This window comes from Camelina sativa, chromosome 8, assembly GCF_000633955.1.
Source record: "Camelina sativa cultivar DH55 chromosome 8, Cs, whole genome shotgun sequence".
Classification (NCBI taxonomy): domain Eukaryota; kingdom Viridiplantae; phylum Streptophyta; class Magnoliopsida; order Brassicales; family Brassicaceae; genus Camelina; species Camelina sativa.
The window spans coordinates 21,944,527-21,967,113 of NC_025692.1; the positions used below are offsets into that span (position 1 = coordinate 21,944,527).

The 22,587-nt window shown below is 32.5% G+C and overlaps 2 protein-coding genes, 3 long non-coding RNA genes and 2 pseudogenes across 6 annotated transcripts in view; 1 reads left to right on the forward strand and 6 right to left on the reverse strand.

The window, feature by feature from the left end:
- LOC109126086 lies at positions 576–6,020 on the reverse strand (annotated as a pseudogene).
- LOC109124949 lies at positions 6,393–8,911 on the reverse strand (annotated as a pseudogene).
- Positions 12,854–13,737, reverse strand: LOC104707884. Its single transcript, XR_002033145.1, has 2 exons — positions 13,448–13,737; positions 12,854–13,357 (listed from the first exon to the last, which is right to left on the reverse strand). It is a non-coding gene; the product is annotated as an uncharacterized LOC104707884 (long non-coding RNA).
- Positions 14,210–15,497, reverse strand: LOC104707885. 2 transcript variants are annotated; one of them, XR_754714.2, is made up of 5 exons: positions 15,388–15,497; positions 15,233–15,282; positions 15,086–15,154; positions 14,923–15,005; positions 14,210–14,516 (listed from the first exon to the last, which is right to left on the reverse strand). It is a non-coding gene; the product is annotated as an uncharacterized LOC104707885 (long non-coding RNA). The 2 variants fall into 2 exon arrangements; XR_754715.2 differs by having other exon boundaries at positions 15,077–15,154.
- Positions 15,672–16,780, reverse strand: LOC109126055. Its single transcript, XR_002033129.1, has 3 exons — positions 16,643–16,780; positions 16,444–16,555; positions 15,672–16,087 (listed from the first exon to the last, which is right to left on the reverse strand). It is a non-coding gene; the product is annotated as an uncharacterized LOC109126055 (long non-coding RNA).
- Positions 20,979–21,700, reverse strand: LOC104707886. Its single transcript, XM_010424328.2, has one exon. The coding sequence runs from the start codon at positions 21,603–21,605 to the stop codon at positions 21,060–21,062; it is 546 nt and encodes a 181-aa protein (XP_010422630.1). The 5' UTR covers positions 21,606–21,700; the 3' UTR covers positions 20,979–21,059.
- The window catches only part of LOC104709805, a 3,982-nt gene continuing 3,623 nt past the window's right edge, over positions 22,229–22,587 (forward strand). The window contains exon 1 of the mRNA XM_010426361.1: positions 22,229–22,241. Within this exon, the coding sequence (XP_010424663.1) occupies positions 22,229–22,241 (13 nt within the window). The remainder of the gene's footprint in view (positions 22,242–22,587) is intronic.

Consider the following 22,587-nt stretch of genomic DNA (forward strand, 5'->3'; position numbering starts at 1 on the left):
ATATGCCAAAACTGGTCCAGTGCCTACGTGACAGAGTCTTATCAACAGATTCTCGTATCAACTCGAGGGCGAATGTGTTACAAGTTACAACAATGGAGTATCGCTCTCAATCACAGCGATAGAAACAGCATTAATTCTTCTCGGTTTATAGCTTCACTGAAGATACAGAGTAACAGAATATAAATAGACTACTCCACGTGCCATTTTACTCCTTGTGTTTCAGACTCTCTTAACTCATCCCTAATTAATTCTAGCATAGTAGTATATGCTTCATTGATTCTAGCATAGTATAGGTGGTTAAATGATCCTCATATGCAACTCTTTGATTACTGATAGATTAGTGAAATAGTTTCTCTCCTTTTATTCATTAGCCTCTAGGCTTATATTTATACAAATATATAACTTGTTTAACAAGTTATTTACATATTCAATAATGGTAAATCTACTTATTTACCAATAGGACAATATTACACAAATGTTAACTTTCCATTTAAGTCGATCTCGTAATCTCCGAGATCTCCTAATATTACACAAATGTTAACTTTGCATTTAAGTCGATCTCGTAATCTCCGAGATCTCCTAATACCCTCCCGCAAGCTCATACGTGGTAACACGTATGAGATTGGACAATCATTATCACATCATCTTCATGGTCTTCATACTCACTATAGAGTCATCAATAGCGTTATACCTCGCCATAAGGTCATCGATTCGGTGGAGAATGTGTAACTCCAATGATTTCAAAATCACAAGTTTTAATCGTTCTTCGAACTTCTTGTTCATGAAGAAACTTGTGTAGTGGTCATGGTCAGATTCAGATTTGTCATCCTCGGATCAGCATCTTATCCGTCGGATTCGTCACTCACCAGTTATCTTCGTGGCCCATCTTGTTCGTAGTGAAAGATGATACCACATGAAAACTCATACGAAAAACACAATCATGTGCTATTGTGCACATATCTGTCGTGAAAGAGACGAACACGTTTTTTTTTAAAATAAATCAAAATTCCAAATTAAACAAAACAAAACAAACGTGTAACTATAAAAAGGAATTAAAAATTTCCAACAAAATAGATAGTAGAAATCGATAGAAAAACATAGGTTTTTTTTTTTTTTTTTAGAATGCAGAAATAACACAACCATAACCCATAGGAAGTAGGATCAAGGCTCTGATACCATGATAGATTTAGAGGAAATTTTAGTAGTGAAATAGTTTCTCTCCTTTTATTCATTAGCCTCTAGGCTTATATTTATACAAAGATATAACTTGTCTAACAAGTTCTTTACATATACAATAATGGTAAATCTACTTATTTACCAATAGGAGAATATTACACAAATGTTAACTTTCCATTTAAGTCGATCTCGTAATCTCTGAGATCTCCTAATATTACACAAATACTAACTTTCCATTTAAGTCGATCTCGTAATCTCCGAGATCTCCTAATAAGTTTCTCTCCTTTTATTCATTAGCCTCTAGGCTTATATTTATACAAAGATATAACTTGTCTAACAAGTTCTTTACATATTCAATAATGGTAAATCTACTTATTTACCAATAGGAGAATATTACACAAATGTTAACTTTCCATTTAAGTCGATCTCGTAATCTCCGAGATCTCCTAATATTATACAAATGTTAACTTTCCATTTAAGTCGATCTCGTAATCTCCGAGATCTCCTAATAATTACCACCTTCTTTGACAACCTTGGGGTTTTTTTTTTGTTTAAGGTGAGATTTTGTAGAAAGCGAAATGCAGAACAGGTTAGGTCATATAGAACTAAAACTGCAAGATTTTTAGATAAAGTACACATTAAGGAAATCAACTTATAATGGAAATGAACTGCTGTAAAAAGAAATGGTACAAATCTAAAACAAAATTCCCACTCGCTAGACATCTTGCTTCAGACGGTACTATAGCAAAAAGTAGAGCAAAAGTATTCATTTGAGGTTCCAACTCTCTTCAAAATGATAGGAAAAATACAACGCAACTTACAGTAACTGCAAAATGGACGAGATAAGCTATCATTGAGCACCACCTCAAACAATTGGAACCAATTCTGAATTGTGCTTCTTGGCATGAGATTTGAAAATTCTCCGAGCACACTTTTTGTATGCAAACTAGCATGGTGACCTTTACACGTGTAGAACCATGTCTTAGGGTCAGTTTCTTTTTCACAAATGTCACACCAGAATTTACCACTTGCCTTTTCGCCATAGCATAATGAGAGAGGATGATCATCAACTCTATGCTTTACCACTTGTGGTAAAGTGGCACATTTGAAGCATAAGACAAATTTACAATCATCTTCAATGCATCTTAACACATCACAACCCTTCTCATTGCAGCCATTGCAGCTCATCTCTCTATCTTTCGAAATTTTATATAAAGGATGATCAATATGACTTGGATGAAAAAATGGCTCAGAAATTGAAATGCACTAAACATCGAATGGGTTATGCCCGTGATGGTATTTGAAACCATTGGACCATCTCTTCAAGCATCACACTTAAAGTAATTAGCCGCGTAATCAACCTCGTTTGTAAGTAGAGTAAGACGTTCATTGTGTAGCACATGCCATTTCTTTCGAAGAAATCTGATACAGTTTTGGTGGAGAATGAAGTCACAATCCATACAGTCGTAGAAGGACTGGAGACAGATGGGATGCGTGCATGCGTTGCACCGCTTGTTGTCATCACAAAGAACACAATTAACGTGGAGTTTTAGGTAATGCTCTTTGTGGCTAAAATGTTGTATGGTGTTGTCATCTATCACCACATATGGCTCTATATCCTCTGTTTCTTCAGGTACTCCTTGGAGTTCTTTCCCATTCCACACATCATACCTAGTATTGCATTTTGAATGAACCACATAGCTGACAAAAAAATCCTCCATAAGTCCAATCCACCTTCTTCCTACAAACTCCACATACATAATTCATGACACCAAGAACAGAAGTTCGAGAGACACGGTAATCATGCCGATTAATTTTTATGACGCGTGGAAGGTGAAGATAGTCTTGATGGATCATAAAGTCACATTCAACACATATGTAAGGGCTTCGATCGCCACTCAACCCACAAGCGTTACATGTAAAAGAACGGAGTCTTGGGAGAAGGGTGAGTTGGTGATCATGAGCTTTCAAATTCAGAAGATGTGGTAGCGGTGGGTTTAAAACACAATACATATCCAAGGTGAAGTTACAGGAAGAACAATGATAAGAAGATTTATCATAAATATTAATATTTCTTGCGCAAAACCGACATTTTTCCATCAGAATATTCTGGTAATTTACCTCTGTGGAGCTTAAGTGGGTGCCAAAGGTGGTAAGAGTGGTTTACCTCCAACGGAAGCAATACACAATGGTCATGGAATGATAAATCACATTCAGTACAGTTGTAAGGAAACCCATAACCAATCCTCCCACATTGATCATAACTGAAGTGGATCAGCTCCTTGAGAAGGGTGAGCCTGTGCTGATGAGTCTCAGAATTTTCAACAACATCTGGTGGTGGGTATTTGGCACAATATAGATCCACGTCGAAGCCACAGATCTCACAGCCATAGTATAGAGTCTTGATATACTTTCTTGTTGTAAATGTTTGCTTCATATGGGCTTATTTGGTCTGAACTAGAAACTGGGCCCATATTGGTGTGTAGCCCATACAGGATCCAGGTTGTGTAGTCTGCAAGGGTAAACCGACATAAGCTCTAGGGTTTCACTATAAAAGGAAAACTAGGTTGAAGAAACAATACAATGCGCTAACGCAGACACAGAAGAAGTTGGTGGTACCTTGGTGGCGGTTGTAGGGCACAGCGCAGGGCGCATTGAAAGGACTACAATCTAGGTAGGTTTATAGAGAATGAGAATGCAGAGAGTACCAAGAGTCAAAGTTGCAGTCAGTGAGATTTTCTTTGTCAAGGTGGAGTTTGTTCTACAAGGTGACTTAAAATCTCTAGAAGACTTTTGTAGACGTTGCATGAATGTGCAAGAGTTTGCAAGTAAGTGCAAGAATCTACAAGGCTGGCGCAAGGTGACTGGGGTTAGGTTTTGCATTGAGAAGAGAATCATAAACTAGAAAAGTTTTTGGTTTGCTTGTTTCCATCTATAGAGATGATCTGGTGGATGAATCTTCAAAAGGTATCACTTGCATGAAGTTTAAGTGTTCTGTAAATGGCACTTAATAAGGAAGCATGTGAGTATAAGGAGAAGATTCAAGTAGATCTCTGGTGGATAAAGATGCAGGTTATGATAGACAAGACTAGTAGAAAGCTAGTGGGTCTAGTAGCATCGTTGAGTTTCTTAGGAAAGTCACTTACATTGAGGTTAAGTGAGGATTCATCAATGGTGAAGACATGTCAAGTTGTATTGATGAATGGTGAGAAAAGGTATGATGTTGGTACCAAGTTTCTTCTTGGTAAGGTCTGCAATTATGAAGAACTATTGCAGGGTTATGTTACAACAGGTGTGGCTTCAAGGATTCTAGATTGAAGCATTAAAGGCTGTTATAGGGAGACTAGCAGATGTTCAAAAGCTGTTGGTCGGACATCCGTTTTAACATGAGGTTGAGCAAAAGTTTGTATTGTCAGATCATATAGGCTGGGTTCATAAGCAGATGGTTAAACAGATGGGATGTAAACTCAATCTCAGGAGTAATGCATCGGGTTGAGATTGTTTACATGATGAATCAGGGATTGCTTCAGGTTTGAAGCATGTATGATTCATGTGTTCTGCATAGGATTCAAGTAAGTTTGGTTCAAGCTCAGTGCACATGAGGGGAATCAAAGGTCGACCAAGTGAATTGGGTTGCAGACGGATATAAATGATATACAATCATGATAACAGGTACCATGGAAGATGTTGTGTGATTGTTGTAATCGTGTTCTGAGAGCTTCATATCTCAAGCTTTACTTGTTCTAAAGGTTTTCAAGATCAAGGTTCCACAAGCAAGTCAGGTGTTACTTGTGGGTGAATCAGAAGTTCTGGTTCTAGGTGGAGGTGTTGTGAGGAACATGGGAATTAAGTAAAGGTCTTCATAAGTGTTTCTAAGACCAGGAGAAACAAGGTTGAAGAAGATTATTTGTGTAAAGAGTTACACGAACTTGTTGGGACAGCTGAAGAGCATCGTAGATGATTCAGAGAAGCTGTCAAGAACAAGGGTGACGTTGTATGGCTTCATAGACTGAAATTTCAGAAAGTTCGAATATATTGACAGTCATGAGATAGTCTAAGGATTCAATAGGTGCTGGGAATTTCATAGCAATGTCAGAGGATGGCATTAGAGGACACAAAAGAACAGCCAATGTTGGTTTTGTTCTGTATTGGTTATCAATGAACAAGGTTTGTAAGAGTTTCTTCAGATGTCGGATTCAATGGTCAGAGTTCGTCTACAAGTGGGATTACAGTCATCAGAAGAAGGAAGCTTGAGGGAGAGTCGCGAATCTCTTGAAGCTTCTGAAGATGAAGTTGAAAATTCCTAAGGTTGACTAAGATAGAGATCATTGGAAGTTGCAGGTTCTACAGAGAAAGAAAGTTTTGTTTATTCTTCTCAGGAAAGAATCAACACAATGGGGATTTTGTGAGTTGGACCAAATGAAGCAAAAGGTGGAGTTTGTTGTAAATGTTTGCTTCATATGGGCTTATTTTGACTGGGTCCATATTGGTGTGTAGCCCATACAGGATCCAAGTTGTGTAGTCTGCAAGGGTAAACCGACATAAGCTCTAGGTTTTCACTATAAAAGGGAAACTAGGTTGAAGAAACAATACAATGCGCTAACGCAGACACAGAATAAGTTGGTGGTACCTTGGTGGTGGCTGTAGGGCACAGCGCAGGGCGCTGTGCAGGGCAGATGTAGAGACTCAGGGCGCAGTGTAGAGAGCATGCGCAGGGTGTCGTACATGGAGTTTGGAGATCTTGGTTGGAGAAAGAATTTGGAGAAGTTGGTTAAAGCTTGATTTTGATGGTTGATAACGCCAACTTCAATCACTTGGAAAAACCAAGATGGACGTTTAAAAGTTTAAACATTTTTAATTATGTCATGTTACTCATTCTTTTTTTGACATTAAATTTTTTTATCTAACAAAAAAAGAAAACAATAGTGACTAATGAATGTGATTTCAATAATATCATGTACTTTTAATGGACGATGATGCATGTCATATTTGAATACTTTGTTATAAAATAAACATTTAGAATTTTGTTAATCTCATATAATAAAGATTTAAAATCATTTAGCATGCTAAGTAGTTTGTAATATGATGCTTCATTTAACTATATTCATATTATGAATTAGATAAAAAATTTATTACTCTACATTTGTCATTTCTAACTAAATTATTTTTTAATATTATTTATTATATAATCTATACTATTCAACCGCTATAGTTAACAATCAAGCTAAATACTCAACTATTCTCTTTAACCGTACTATTTTTTTCATCCGCTATCTTTAAGCGCATAGTAGTATGCTTCATTGATTCTAGCACAGTAGAGGTGGTTAAATGATCCTCATATGCAACTCTTTGATTACCACCATCTTGTGGACATTCTCAGTTAGTAAATTGCATTTGATAAACTTGTGTTTTTTTGTTTATATAGATTAATTAATATTGCAAGATTATTAGATAATGATACATTAAAAAATAATTAACTCATAATAATAAACACTTAAAAAAGTAATACAAGAAATCTAAAAAAAGATAACCTTTTGATTGCCTTCAATACAGGCCCTCAGATATCCTCCTATTTAGACATTCACGAGAGCAAACGTATTCATTTGAGATCTCAAGAATCTTTATGATGGTAGGAAAAATGCAACGCAACTTGCATATCTTGCAAAATGGACGAGATATACTATTATTATGCACCGCCTCATAGTATTTGTACCAACTCTCTTTTATGCTTTTTGGCATAAGATTTGAATAGTCTCCGAGCACACACTTTGTATGCAAACTAGCATGGTGGTCTTTACACGTGTAGAACCATGTCTTTGGATCTGTTTCTTTTTCACAAATATCACACCAGTATTTACCACTTGCCTTTTCGCCATAGCATAGTGAGAGAGGATGATCGTCAACTCTATGCTTCACCATTATCGGTAGAGTGGCGCATTTGAAGCATAAGTCAAATCCACAATCATTGTTAATGCAACTTAGCACACTGTATTGTCCCTTGTTGCAACCATTGCATAAATTTTTTTCGTCGAACATCGAACGTTTCGTGTAATATAAGGGATGTTGGGAAATGGGGATGACTTGGATGGAAAAATGGCTCTGAAATTGAACTGCATCGAACATCGAAATTCATATCCCCATGCTGATACCTGAAACCACTGGAATCTCTACCACAACCATTACACTTAAATGAATCAGTCTCGTTTGTAACTAAAGTAAGACGATCATTGTGTAGCACATGCCATTTCAATCTAGGAAATCCAGCGCAATCTTGGTGAAGAATGAAGTCACAATCCATACAACAATAGAAGAATTGTAGACAGATGGGATGGGCGCATGCTCTGCACCGCTTGTTGTCATCACATAGAACACCATTAACGTGGAGTCTTAGGTAATGCTCTGTGTGGCTAAAATATTGTATTGTGTTGTCATCTATTACCACAAACGGCTCTATATCTTCCATTTCTTCAGGTACTCCTTCAAGTTCTTTCCCATTCCACACATCATGCTTAGTAGCACATTTCGAATGAACGATATAGCGGAGACACCGCAAACAAGAATAACCTCCACAAGTCCAATCCACCTTCTGGTGACAAACTCCACATACAGAATTGACAACACCAAGAACAGAAGTTCTAGAAACATGGTGATCATGCCTATTAATGTTTATGATGCGTGGAAGGTCAAGACAGTCTTGATGAATCATAAAACCACATTGAAAACACACATAAGGGCTTCGATCTCCCTTCAAACCACAAGCATTACATGTAAAAGAATCGAGTCGTGGAAGAAGGGTGAGTTGGTGATCATGTGCTTTCAGATTCAGAAGATATTGTTGTAGTGGATTCAAAACACAACGCATATCCAAGGTGAAGTTACAAAAAGAACAATGATAAAACAATATCTTATCAACTTTTCTTGCGCAAAGACGACAATTTTCATCAGAATAGGCCGGTAATGGACTTGTGTGGAGCTTAAGAGGGTGCCACGAGTGGGAAGAGTGGTTTACCTCTGAAGGGTGAATTAACTCTGATTGGCGCCATACACAATCCACATGGAAGAATAATTCACATTCATGACATTTGTATGGAAACTGGGCACCTATCATCTTCCCACATTTTGCATCACAGTCGAAGTCGATCCGCTTCTTGAGAAGGGTGAGCTTGTGGTGATGCTTCTCAGAAACGTCAATAACCTCTGGTGGTGGATTTCTTAGACAACGTAGATGAGCGCTGAAGTCACAGATTTCATCACAACGATAGAATAGATTCTCGACGTATATCCCACATAATTCGCAGTGCTTATCGTAATGACTTCTAAGGAAAAGAGTGTGGATGGAGTGAGATGGATCCTTGACTGTTTCGGAGGACTCGGCACATTCTTTGTGGACAAAAAAATCGCAGCATTTGCAGTAGTAACCATCACTGATAGTTTCAAAGAATCCACAGCATTCACCTCTGCTCAGATCATTCCAAGGCATCATAGGATGCTCATGGAGAAACGACATCAACACTCTCTCAGAATCCATGGTCGTGTACTACAAAATTTGGAAGAAAAAAGAAGAAAATTTGGATCTGAAGTCTCTAAGCAGTGTTTCTTTCGAGCCTTAAAAGTCTGGTCTCGTTAATCTCGACGATCATTAATCGTTATATTAAAAAAGCAATTACAAAATCCACAAGATGACTAAGGGGCTGTTATTGGAGAGGTGATTTCTAATTCCATATGGAATTGTAAATTCTAGAAATAAAAAAACATGGATTTTGAAATAACATGTTTTATCCTTGGATTTGGATCCTTCTATTTTACACTTTCAAATCCATTTAAAACATAATGTGGATTTTGAAATCCAAAAACAAATCATTAAATGAATAACATTGGATTTGAACAAGTATTTGTAAATCATAGAACCAATAACACATAATTTTGATAAGTATTTTAAAATCAATGATTGAATAACACATGATTTTTGGTTGGATTTCTAAATCCATTAAAATGATGGAACCAATAACCCCTTCTTGAGAAGATAATTAGTAATCAACCAAAATGTAACATAGACGAAGGAATCCTACTATCCTACTATTGAGAAGTACAAAATTAAAAATAATCTTAAAAAATGTAAAAAATTACATGTAATTGCCATTAGAAATTGTTAAATAAAGATTAAACTGTTGAGGCTATAAAAGATAATTAGTAATTATTAAAAATTAAAAATCCTACTATATTAATTAACCAAAATCGCAGGGTTACATGGATAATCAATCCATCTAAATTAAATACAGAAACCAAAAAATCGAAACCAAAAAAATATCTCCTTACAAAATCTTTATCCTCTTAACAAAAAAACTCAAGTCATGAATTTTTAAAAGGCTTAAATTCTTTCAAAGGTGTCTATAATCAAAGGTTTAAACTATTTTATTCATTGTTACTGTCTCAATTTTTTATTGATGTCATTTTTTCAATAAATATATTAAAAATTGAAAAAAATGCTAAGATTCTAATCCAACAATTTCAATCACAAACTATTATAAATAATTTAATTAATAAATTATTTTTTAAAAATAAAATGTTCAGCATGCGGTCTACCGCGGGTTAGTACCTAGTCTTTTGGTGTTTTCGAAAACCATGAAATATTATTATTAAGACAAACCACTTGCCAAAAATAGTCAGTTTTGGTTATAATTATTATCCTACTCTGTTAGGAGGTGGCTATGAATTATTAGCTGTCGTCATCTTTTTTATCCATTTTTATAAAATGTTTAAAAGATTCTATACAAAATTTAAATGTTTGTGATTTTTTATACTAGGTAATAATCTGTATTATATGCGAGATAGATCGATTTAAATAAAAAAAATATAATATAAATTATTATCCGAGAACCAATATCTGTTTATGTAAAACATAATATGTAACTAAATTTCTTTTTTTTTTACTATTCAAATCTGCATTTCTTTCGTGTAAAAGTTACGTCTCACCCATAAAAATTTTGAACGTAAAAAAAATATTAATAAAATGTTAGTATTTATTACAACATGTCTTTTGTGTGGTTTAATAATCAAATTCATATATTTTTATGTTTTATCGTATAATCATAAAATTTTTGCTTGTTTCTATTAGAACTATAACAACATGTATTTATTGATTTAAGAGTAATTTAATATTTATGTTAGTAATAATTGGATTCTAAAATAAAATTTCTGAAAATAATCTAAAATTATTGATTTTAAATATCTCATGATTTTTTTTGGGTAATAAGTTTATTCATAATGATAAGAGTTATGTCTTAATACTTTTAATAGCAAACAGAAGAATATACAATTGAAACGCTTATTCTTTTTGGTTATCAATATTTTCATTTTTAATCAATAATCACACTAAATATTGAGATTAATTAGTTTATATACTGAGATATATATAAATAATCACACATCATAATATTCACTAATTTGTTATCATTTCTATATTTATGTATGAATATATATAAATCTATGTTTATTGTAAATTAAGTTTTCTGTTAATGAGTTGGAGATAATTCAAGAATCATATATTTCTCTCTATAAACAATTATAATAACTATTGAAAACGTTTAGTTTACAGTTATATATATATGTGTTCTTTAATTTTATTAATTGATATGTTTTTATAACTTTTTTAAAATATTTTATTTATATTGATTTCTGAAAATCAATATATTTTAGACTTACATATTTTAGTGAAATTTTACATTAAAATAATATGCAATTATTTAACTAGTTTGATATTCACAAACACGTGAAAGCCCAAATATGTGTGTGAATGCAGAATTTTTCTTTTACATCTTGTAGATTTTCGTTTACAGTTCTTATCTAGCAAGTATCTCCAAAAGTTTTCGTATGCCCGCATTAATTTATATTCGTTACATATATTTTATATTTTTTTTACTCACCAAAAAGCCTCTATACCATGAATTTAAAACGAGGAGTTAAACTTTAGGTAGAAAACTAGAGATATTTTTTAAAAAAGAGGAGAATGTCTTTCAAATTTTCTTTTCGATAATTTATAGTTAAAATATTTACTAATTATATAGAAAGCAAAAATATAGTTTTTCATTTTATTTATGAGCATCGATAATTTGTTGTTCAAATTCATTTGAAAGTCCAGTCTTTACGTGTAAACGGTAAAGTCTAAAAATGCATAATAGTAATATGTAATATATAATTCGAAAAAAAAACTATCATGTTTTAAGTGTTTTGGGGCAACTTATGTTTGAGTTTTCAAGTAGAGAGTTCAACATATAGGACTCATTATGTTTTTGGTTCCATCTTCTAATGGCATACGATAACTTCCAAAACAAAATACCCACTCCTAGTGTGAATACAAGTTTCTTTGAATATCTTATATCTGGTGGTATCAGTAGTGTTCAACCTTAAGTTATACGTTTAATCATATAAAATACCAAGCATTAAAACAAACGATTAAAATTTGAAGTCCTATCTACATCCTCATAACCAATCATAAAAATTGATAGTATATCTTTAATTTGGTATAATTTACCACACAAACTATTTCAAAACGCAAAATGATATATCATTCTTTTTCCAACCAAAAATGCAAGAACGGTGTTCATGACCATACATATTTTATAATCTAACACAACAAAGCTAAAAAATTATATTTTATGTGACCATACAGAGATTATTTTTTTCAACAAAACTAACATTGAAATTCAAGTTGTGCGTTTAACACAAACAAACAACAACAACAACAACAACAAAAAATGAATGGTAAAAATGGAATAGATGTATACCGAAAGGCTACAACTTAATTTTGACATCAATCATAAAGAAAAGTTTGATTAAAACAAAAGGCATAGAACAGAATAAAGAAATACACATTGCATTCTAACTCAATACACCAATCATTCGATAGAGTTCCAAGCGCAAAGACTAAGAGACCAAAAGATAGGCACTAGTGTTGTAAAAAGATTAAGGCAGAGAGTACAAGTGGTAAAAACTAACATAATAATCATACAAGTGTATGATGCAAATTGCAAATTTTGAGAATGTCAGTTAACATGTTTGTACCGATCACCAAGGATTGAGAACATAACACGAAACAAATCCATTCATGATTTAACAAAAATACTATCATAATCTGCACGAGTCTCAACTATGTTCATCTATTTCGTAAAACAAGAGATTTTATGACATTTTCAGTTAGTGTATAGATATAGTAAACACTCAAGCCAAGGGGTATAAATTATAGAATCTAACACAGTATTCATTAGAGTATAATGCAGAATTCCATAATGTGGTTTCACATGCTTACAACAATCACCAAGGGTTTAGAGCATAACGCAAAACAAAGACATTCGAGATTAATATTATTACCATAATTCAGTTAGTGTATAGATATAGTAAATGCAAAATTCCAGTTTCACATGCTTAGAACAATCACCAAGGGTTTAGAGCATAACGCAAAACAAAGACATTCAAGATTCAATAATATTATTACCATAATGTGCAGTACTATCACAAACATTTAAAAATAAGTAACTACAGTAGATCCCAAGATGCATCTATTTCATTAAATGAAAAAAGTTATTTATACATACAAACACCAAAACAGAGATATTAAGTATTTTCAACACACAATATAATGTTTCAAAAGCCAAAGTAAAATCAACCTTTACTTAGTGGATGATGCAAAATCCTAGGATGTCATTCACATGTTTAAAACAATCACCAAAGTTTACGAGCACAAGGCAGAAAAATACTTTCAAGGTTCAAGGAACACAAACACAATCTACATAAGTTAATCTACGAGAGACTCTACATCCACTATATAGAATAAGAGAGCTTATGATACACAAGAGCTGAAACATAGAGAATCGTAAAATTAAAATACACAATGTGCTCATCTAGAAACGCAAGCAATTTTTATGATTTTCAAACTGAAAATAATACCTAGTCTCTCGAATTGGAATCTGTTCCCAACTGCGTCATCATTAAGGGTTGATAAAAGCACCAGAAACTACCACCATTTTGGAGTTCAGGATGATGTATGTGTCTTTCACTTGTGATTTTCATATACTAATTACAAACAAGTTTGGAAAGCAGTTAAACAAAAATAAAAAGGTTTGAAAGAATATATACCTATCAAAAGTCTTGACAATCTGAACACCGTAACTTGAGAAGCACATACCTGAAAGGAAAAGAAAAAAGAATTTGTTAGTCTTCATTTTATGTGAATGTATATACTTACATCGTTGGGCTAAACTTCTTTAAGCCGTACGTTGGTCCAAGTTCTCGTCATTTTTACCATCGAACAAGTCATAATCTTGTCTTAAGATTTCTTCAGTCCGCTCAATCCAACATATCGCAACTCATTTCCTTACATGCATGCACTACCCTTCCAATGTCTTTTGACTCTTTTGTCTAATGGTTTTTCCAAGCCGATGGTACCAATCAGAACTCTTTGGTTCTTTTATGTCTTTGTCTTAGGAATCATTAAGCCGCAAGGTCAGTCATTCATGTCTTATGGTTTTTACAAGCCGAGGGTACCAAACTTTGAGAACTCTTTGGTTCTTTATGTCATTCATGTCTTATGGTTTTTACCAGCCGAGGGTACCAAACTTTGAGAACTCTTTGGTTCTTTATTCATGTCTTATGGTTTTTACAAGCCGAGGGTACCAAACTTTGAGAACTCTTTGGTTCTTTATGTCATTCATGTCTTATGGTTTTTACCAGCCGAGGGTACCAAACTTTGAGAACTCTTTGGTTCTATGTCTTTTGTCTTACGACTTATTTAGCCGTTGGATAATCCAACAAAACGCAACCTCTTTTCCAATTCCCAACATGCATGCACTACCAAGCCAACAGTTCACGGGACAATGTCCCCAAAATAGAATCTGACAGAACACTATTAGATTAATGTCTGTCAATGATCTGTTTTGGGTTTAAAACGAAAACAAAAACAAAAACAAAAACAAACATCAAAACTTAAAAGCCCCAAAACTAAGAATCCGCAGACCAAGTAACCAAAACCAAATACGGATCTGGATTCTTATTAAAGTGAATAATTTTTTTGTTGTTGGATCAAGTACACAAAAACAAAAACAAAAATCTTGATTCTAAAATCACAATGATAAAAAAGTCAATTGCTTAAATAAAATAAAGCAATAAATCCTAACAGAAGTGGACTGATCAATTGTACCCCATTTGATTTCAGTCCTCAAAAACTTGAAAACACAAAAAAAAAAAGGAATTTACCTTAGTGCTCACAAACTAAGAAAAGGAGTAGGAACAACTGGTACCTTAGTGCTCATCTCTCATCTTGACTCCTCCACTTGCGGTCTCAAAACCTGCAATAAAATGAAAGATAAATCAAAAATGAAAAAGAGACAAATCCTAGTGACTGAAAAATGCCTTTCCTTCAAACAGAGAACTAAGCTTGTTAGCCCCATTTACGTGCTTTACAAATCATTGTACCATAGTTCAAAGAACCTGATTTAGTGTCATCTCTATAATCAGAATTACATGACCATACACAATGGACAAGTTCGTCTCTGTAAAACATTAACTCTCTTAGTGATGATACAATGCAATCAAAGCCATATAATAACCCCTGCTAAAGAATAGAGTTCTCACTAAGTGAATAAAACATTTGAATCAAAAACAGTTCAATAAGCTTCGTAGTAGTACAGAATCAAATCAACTGGCACAAAAACAAATTACACACGAAGCGAGGATCAGAGGAAGAAATCTAACCATGAGGAGGAAGAAGAAACCAAGCCGCCGATTAAAATAGTTTCGTGCCGAATCAAACCAAACAGAACAAACAAACCCTAGATCTGTACAACATAAGAACAATTAGTCAATTTGAAAACCCTAAAAACACGAAGAGAGGATCAGAGGAATGAACCTTAATTACCAAATAATCACAATGGAGAAGAATCCTAGCCGATTGAAATAGTCTTGTGCCTGAATTAACCGAACAGATCTGTACAACACAAGAACGATTAGAAAATTCAGAAACCCTAAAAAAAAACACACAGAGGATCGGAGGAAGAAACCTTACCAAATCACCACGAGGAAGAAGAAGCCCAGTCGATTGTAATGGTTTCGTCCCTGAATCATATCAAAATCAAAACCCTAAATCAATATAAGAACGATTACACAAAACTTTATACAAATCCTGAAAACAAATTAGCGATACAGATTTGGAATACATACTAATCATAAGATTACTCAACGTGAATCTCCTCAGCAGTCGTCGAATTGAAGCATTCTTCATGCGAAAACCCAGAAGCGAGAAAAAAAATTGGGAGAAAAAGAAAAATTAAAGTGTTTCTTTAACCCTCCCTGATATCGATATGTATATATGTATGTATATCGCCGACATAACGCGTTTCTTTAACAATTTTTTTTTGTATATGGATCGACCGTTGATTCATCATATATTTTAATCTAACGATTCTGCATTTTTGACGATTAAAAATGATATAGTATTTCTTTTTACTAGTTGGCAATATAAACAACTAGTATTACACCCGTACTTTGTACCGGAAAAAAATAGAAACAATTACATTTGGTGGAAAACGTATTTACTAAAAGAAAAACAAACATAAATATATTTACACAAAGTAACTAAGTACAGACAAAACTATTAAAAGGAAAAAACTATTTTATTGTATGCAACAATTGTCTTCGTCCTTCCTCCTCTGTATACATCATATCACCATATATATATATACTGCTTGAACGTTTGAATTACGTTTTGGTCATCATATCACCATATATATATATATACCGTTGTTCTCCAGGTTTGGCTACTTGTCTTCAGTGAGGAGGATCTTCTTCTAATCCTCTTTACCCTTAATCCACACTATTGATTTGTCGTAATTGATGTAGCCGGTAATCACCCATGACCCACCTCGAAGATAGAAACATATAATTAGAACTTAGACGGAGGACACATATGGGTTATAGAAATTGGGAGATAGCATACAAAAGTCAGCTATTTTTTTTAAACGTTATATTGAATACAAAACAGTGTAATGCAAAATCATAATAAAATAGTTTTTTACAAAACAATGAAACATTATAGTAGATATATAAGTTCGCACGATGCTTGAAAAACCTGATTTTAAAGCTCCATAAGTTACGTATTTCTTTAGTGAATTGAGAAACTACACATATTATAACCATTAATCTTTCAATCAGTCAAATCATCTACATAGACATTTGAATAACACACAAAAGATTGAGATTGGAGGTATTACTCGTTACCTTCATCAATGGCGTTAATTTGCATGCCGAGACTTTTATATTTGTGATGATAGAGCTATTATTTCTCGATTTTGTTGGGAAGTATGTTTATAATCCAGTAGGTCATTGGCATCTTCAACCAGAATCATGTAAAATCAGAGAAAATTTAATATGACATAAAGAAAGAAAAAAACGAAATTGAACAAATAATCATAAAAACCTGGATCAGGTTCTTTGCTAAATTCTATGAATATGACACACGCAAATAAAACGATGAAGAGGAGAAACGACCGGCAAAATGGGATGAGAAACTGAGAAAGGAATGAACATGAGAATTCTTAGAGAAAAAAAGATGGCAAGGGAAAGAAATAAATAAAAATAAGTTGTGTTGATTGGGACTTAAATAGGTGATCAAAGGGTTTCAAAACGTGACCTATATTTTAACTTGATTTTCTAACGTGGTAGCGGTAGTGTGAGCAAATTTAGGGATCTAAAATTTTGCAGTTTTAGAAAATGTAGATTTTTTAAAAATATAACTTATTTTCTGTTTAGATCTCACTGAAATATCCTTGTTTCGCCGGTGAAATAACGTTTTTTTAAAAAACAAAAATCAATTTGACAGTTATTTCTTTTAGCTTTTTTTTCTTTTTCTTTTTCCGTTTTTTCTTACCACTATTGTTAACCGAGTTTTTTAAAAAAAATATGAAAACAAAATCTATGTGGCATATTTTTATTGGTCTAGTGACTTATGATTTATAGGATAAAGAATAAACACAAAAGCAAAAGCATTTTATCTTAAACGGGTTTGCGGTTATCTCGATAGATTAGATGGATTATAATTATATAAAAAATGCCCAATAAGATCCATTAGTTTTAAAATCCTAATTTAAACATTTTGCTTTTTTATTTAAAACATGTATGTAAAAATAATTACGCCTGAAGTTATTTTAAATCAATTGTCTTTCATATGTGCCTATTTAGAGACTTTTAACATAAAATATACATAGACATTACTAATTAGTACTAAACTTAGATTATTAAAAATAACTTTTGAAGTTGAAACTAAATTACGGTTTTATGAAAATAATTACAAAATAAACAAAATAGGGCCTCAATTGTATTTCCCTTTAGGCCTCATTTTAGTCTCTATGTTTGTGATATATATAAAAATAGTTTATAAAGAAAAATAATCTTTTGAAGTAGTTGCAGAAAAAAAAAAATTTATGAAGCTTCATTGCACTTTACAACTTTCATATTGACTACGCAAATGTGTGATCATACTTAAATATAATTCATTGTCTCTGTTTCAAAATTAGGTGACAAAGAAGATTGGTGCAGCAAAAAAATAAATTGAGGTTTAATACCATTAACGTACAGTATCGCCTCCATAGACTCATCTCCCGGTTGCCCCATCTCTCCTTGGTTCTTCAGTGAACCAATAACTAAGTGTGATGTAGAGAGGTCAAAATTAAAGAAGAAGATGGAGACACTGGTGATACTCAAAGGATCAAAGTAAAGCACAATTACAACGAGAGACTAAAAGAGCCCATTAGACTATATACAGTAGAGGTGTTGAATTATAATTTCAACTGTTGAAACTATATAATGAAGGTGTTGAAAAATGAGAAAAATCTATGTGGATTAAACCATGTTGATTGTTAAAGTTCTTTATACTTTTAATTTTATTCTAACTATTTGACATCATTTTATATTATAGTAATCTAAATTTTATTTTATTTTGCTTTACATCAAAATTTATTATTTTTGATACTTTATAAATAGATACTTGTTTCATTTTATTTGAACATATAAAAATAAATAATAAAATAAATAAAGTAAAGTGTTGAACTTTATTAAATAGAACCATTATAGATGATAAAAATTGAGTGGGTATTGAATTATTAGGTGGAAGAAACAGATGATGATGTGGAGTGTTAAAAAGAAAAAAGGAGGGTGTTGAAAAAAAAAAACAAATGTACATAGTCTTAGCTTTCAATTTCTCTTTGCATTCACTCCATCAATTCGTTTGAACAGCGACGTGAAACGAACGACGCCTACTCCCTCCTTCATGGTGAAAGTGCAATCGAATCATTGGATGATCTGACCCAAAATGCACCAACTTATCCTAAACTATTAAGACCAAATCCATATTTAATTGGACCAAGTAATTTCCGGATCTGAAGCAAACTGGGTCTGGTGACACTATAATAGACTGATTTATATTCATTTATAAATCTTTTATGTATGTTACTATAAAAAAAGTGTATTTTTTTACAGCTAAATATACTTTATGTTACAAATATATATTTTTTATCACCAACTATTTTACTTTCACTTCTGCATAGTTTTTTATTATTAAAATTGTTGGTTTAAAAAATATTTTGAATAAAAAATATATTACATAATATACTAATCAATGATGTATCATCACAATAATATATGACCACCGTGGAAAAAACCTCGGTTTCGTCCTCATCTCTTATGGAAAGAACCTTGTGTACAACCTCCTCCAGCATGTAGAGAACATTGGCTTCGCCTTCCTCTCATCGGGAGATAACCTTGCGTCCAACCTCCTCCACCTTTCTCCCTTAAGGAAATAACCTTGTGTCCAACCTTCTTCATCATAGAGAGAACCTCGGCTCTGCCCTCCTCCTATCTGGAGAGAACATGTTCACGTCTTTTTGCTATCTCAAAATAGCTTGCTCCGACAATCAATGAAAGTAAAAACCTTTTTCTTACGTTACAAAATCTTTTGATAGTAACTAATGTTAAATTTTCCAATGTATTCATGGAAGTGTCTTTGACACACCATGATGTAGCCTCTGTCTCTGTAATGCCTCAACTGCCACCTTGCTTAGTGAGACCATGTCCACTCTCAATCCATGAGCCCACCTTCCTAAGTGGGCCCTACATCTATTCCTGGCCCGTGGACCCACCCATATTTGATGGCCGGTTTGTTACGTATGAGTGGCTTTAAAAACTTGTTATCAACAAATGATCTTTCCTGTGTTTTGTCCTCACTCGCACAGTTCCAACAATCACTTCCAAGAAGATCACCCATCATGAAGTTCTCTCAGGACCCTTGACCAGAAAAATAAGTGCATTTTGGTGACATATGTGACCAAATCAATTCTTTTAAACATTTCCGCAAACCAGGATGTCATAGTCTTTGAGCTCCTATGGATCTATCAACAACGATTTATGTTTTTCTAATCTATCTATCTATGTTTGTTGTAAGCTTATGTTTGATTAGCCTATTTTATCTATCCATTAGGTTGATGAGCTTCTACTCGATATCTTCCTTAAAGATTGAATGAATAATGGTAACAATTATGTTTGGAAAAAAAAAGATTTATGACCAACCAATCAAGTTGAGAAATTAGAAAAAAATTAATTTAACATAATTAAATAAAAAATAGAAAATTATAAGCACTGTAATATATGAATCCCAAATAATTCAAAGTTGAAAATATAAATTAAATAAAACAATATAAAAATACTACAATAAAAATTAAAATACAGTATTAGGAGAAGAAGACGCATATATTATTTTTTTTGTCAACATATTAATCTTACTTATTTTCAACTGAAAAAGAGGAAAGTAGGAAAAATTTTGGTTAAAAAAAATATACCTTCCCATTAAAAAAAAATTTCCCAATTAAACAAAGTTGAAAGCAGTCTTTTTAAATAAATTATTTAAATATAAGACGATCTATGTTTATATAGAAGTGAGTATTTACAAAATTTATAATTAATAATTAACTGTATATTTTACTGAAACACTTTTTCTATTTTTTTATAGAATTAATAACTTAAAATTAAAAATAAATAAATAATATTATAATTTTGAATTTTATGAAATATATTATAATCACCTTATAATTATTTAAGAAAACTTTGTATTTTTTAATAAATTCAGTTAGCTTTGATAATTATCTTTTTACATTATTATTATTTTTTAAAACAAAATATTTTATTTTTGTTGTAATCGAATTTTTCCTATTAAATAATAACTTTTACACATGTCAAAATCTGAGATTGATAACTTGACGACATATGTCAAAATCCTATTAATGACTAACTTTTAAAACCCAACTTTATATAATAAGATAATATATGGTAAAAAAAATCATAATATATGGGGAAAAAAGTGAGTGCAAATTAAGAAAAATATTTCTTTTAAAAGGAGATTCTCAAAAATAGCACCAAATAAGTTTTTTTCCAAACTTAGCACAATATCTCTAAAATTCCAAAAATAGCATAACTTAATCTTTAAAAATTAAATCCTAAATTTAAAATACTAAACTCTATACTTTAAAACTTTATCCTAAATGTGAAATTGAGAATCCAAACATAAAAAGAAAATTCTAAAGATTAATTTTAAATATTTTTATATGTTGAATAGTGATATTTTTGGAAAATTATGGAATATATGCTATAATTGTAAATAAAATTTGTTTTAGTGATATTTTGAGATATTTTTCTAAAAAAAAAATTGAAATATTTATGTGCTTGTCGTAATTAGAAAATATTCTACAAAAGAAAAAGAAAAGAAAAAAAAAGACAAAAGCTGCATTCATAAATAAACAAAAATAATAAGCATCATCAATTCATCATTCATCACCATAAATCTATAACTATACGGCGTCTTTGTGCTGTTTGTATTCCAAATAAGAGACTTGTCTCTGCAACTTGATCTGCTCATAGAACTTAGCAATGAACTCCTCTGCTCTCACATCCACCCCTTTCTCTTCTTCCTCATCATCTTCTTCCGTACAAGATTCATATTTTAATTCATCGTAACCGTACGATTTTACCTCATCGGAATAATCCTGACCGTCCATTTCAAAGTCGTAGTCAAAATCTACGGGAGGAGCAATGCAGGGAAGGAGGAGGAACCTCATAGACGATGTAGTAGGACGATGTTTCTTGACGTTAAATAACGGCGTTTCATCAAACGAAAGCTGCCGTTCTCCGTAATAACGGTCACCGTTACTACTACTATGATGACGCATATGAGCTAGGGCTTTGAGATGCTTGGAGAACAAGCTACGTAGTTCGAACAAAGGCCATCTTTTGAAAACTCCACCTTTTCTTCCCCATAGAAGAGCCATCCTGACGAGACTCCATGCTTTATGTGTTATTGCGTTTCTTCTGGTTTTCTTCTGAGACGAATCCGCCATTGATGGTTTGATATATACTCTGCTAAAATCTTAATAATTGTAGTAGTGATTTGATCTGATATGGGTATTTTTGTTTTCTTAATGAAGAGTGTTTTTTGTTGTGTGTGGCGTATGGTTTCTTGAAATGATTGTCTGTGTGTATATAAACACAAAGTTGTGCAGCTTTTGCTTGCTGTTTGCAATTTGCCCAACGCGGAGTAACAAATAAAAATAAATTATCATATTTAACGTGACTGACATTTAGTGCATAAAGTAAGCTATTTTTTTATGAAATATATATTTTTTAATTACTAGTTTTTGTACTCGATTAAAGAAACAAAACTCTATAAGAATGCTCCCGAAATTTAAAAACTTAAGATATTATCATTTATTTTTTTTGATCATCTCAAATTTTATTGATTAAATTGGTTTCACACCAAGGTAGATTACAACAATTAGAATATAAACCCATATGTCGGCAGACTACGAGAATGTCTCCAGAAACATTAACCCACAAGAGAAAAATCATTTAATTTTCTTTATTACTCATAAAATAGAGAAAAACGTATATAAAAAACAATTTAAAAGAAAAATTTTCACAAATAAGCTCATGTGAGTTACCGACTCAGGGCTGGACTCGGACCATGTGTCTGATTGGTAAACACAAACAAAGCTTTATAAATGGTACAGTTTTGATTTTTACCAATCACAAAAACTTTACCAACAACTTTATTAAAAGTTTTATTCTCAGCTTTTTTGTACAGCTTTCATATACAGCTTTTCACTATTCCGTAAAAGCTTACAGCTTTCCTGTAGAGCTTTACTTACATTACCAATCAGACCCCATATCTTAGGTGTGTTAGCCGTTTTGTTTCTCAATTTACGCTTTTTCGTTTTATTTCTTTTGTCTGTTATGCTTTTAGTCTTTTAGTATATACTTTTTTGTTGTTTTCAACATAATTATTAGTTTCACGTTTTCGATCTCCAGATGTGTATACGTTTA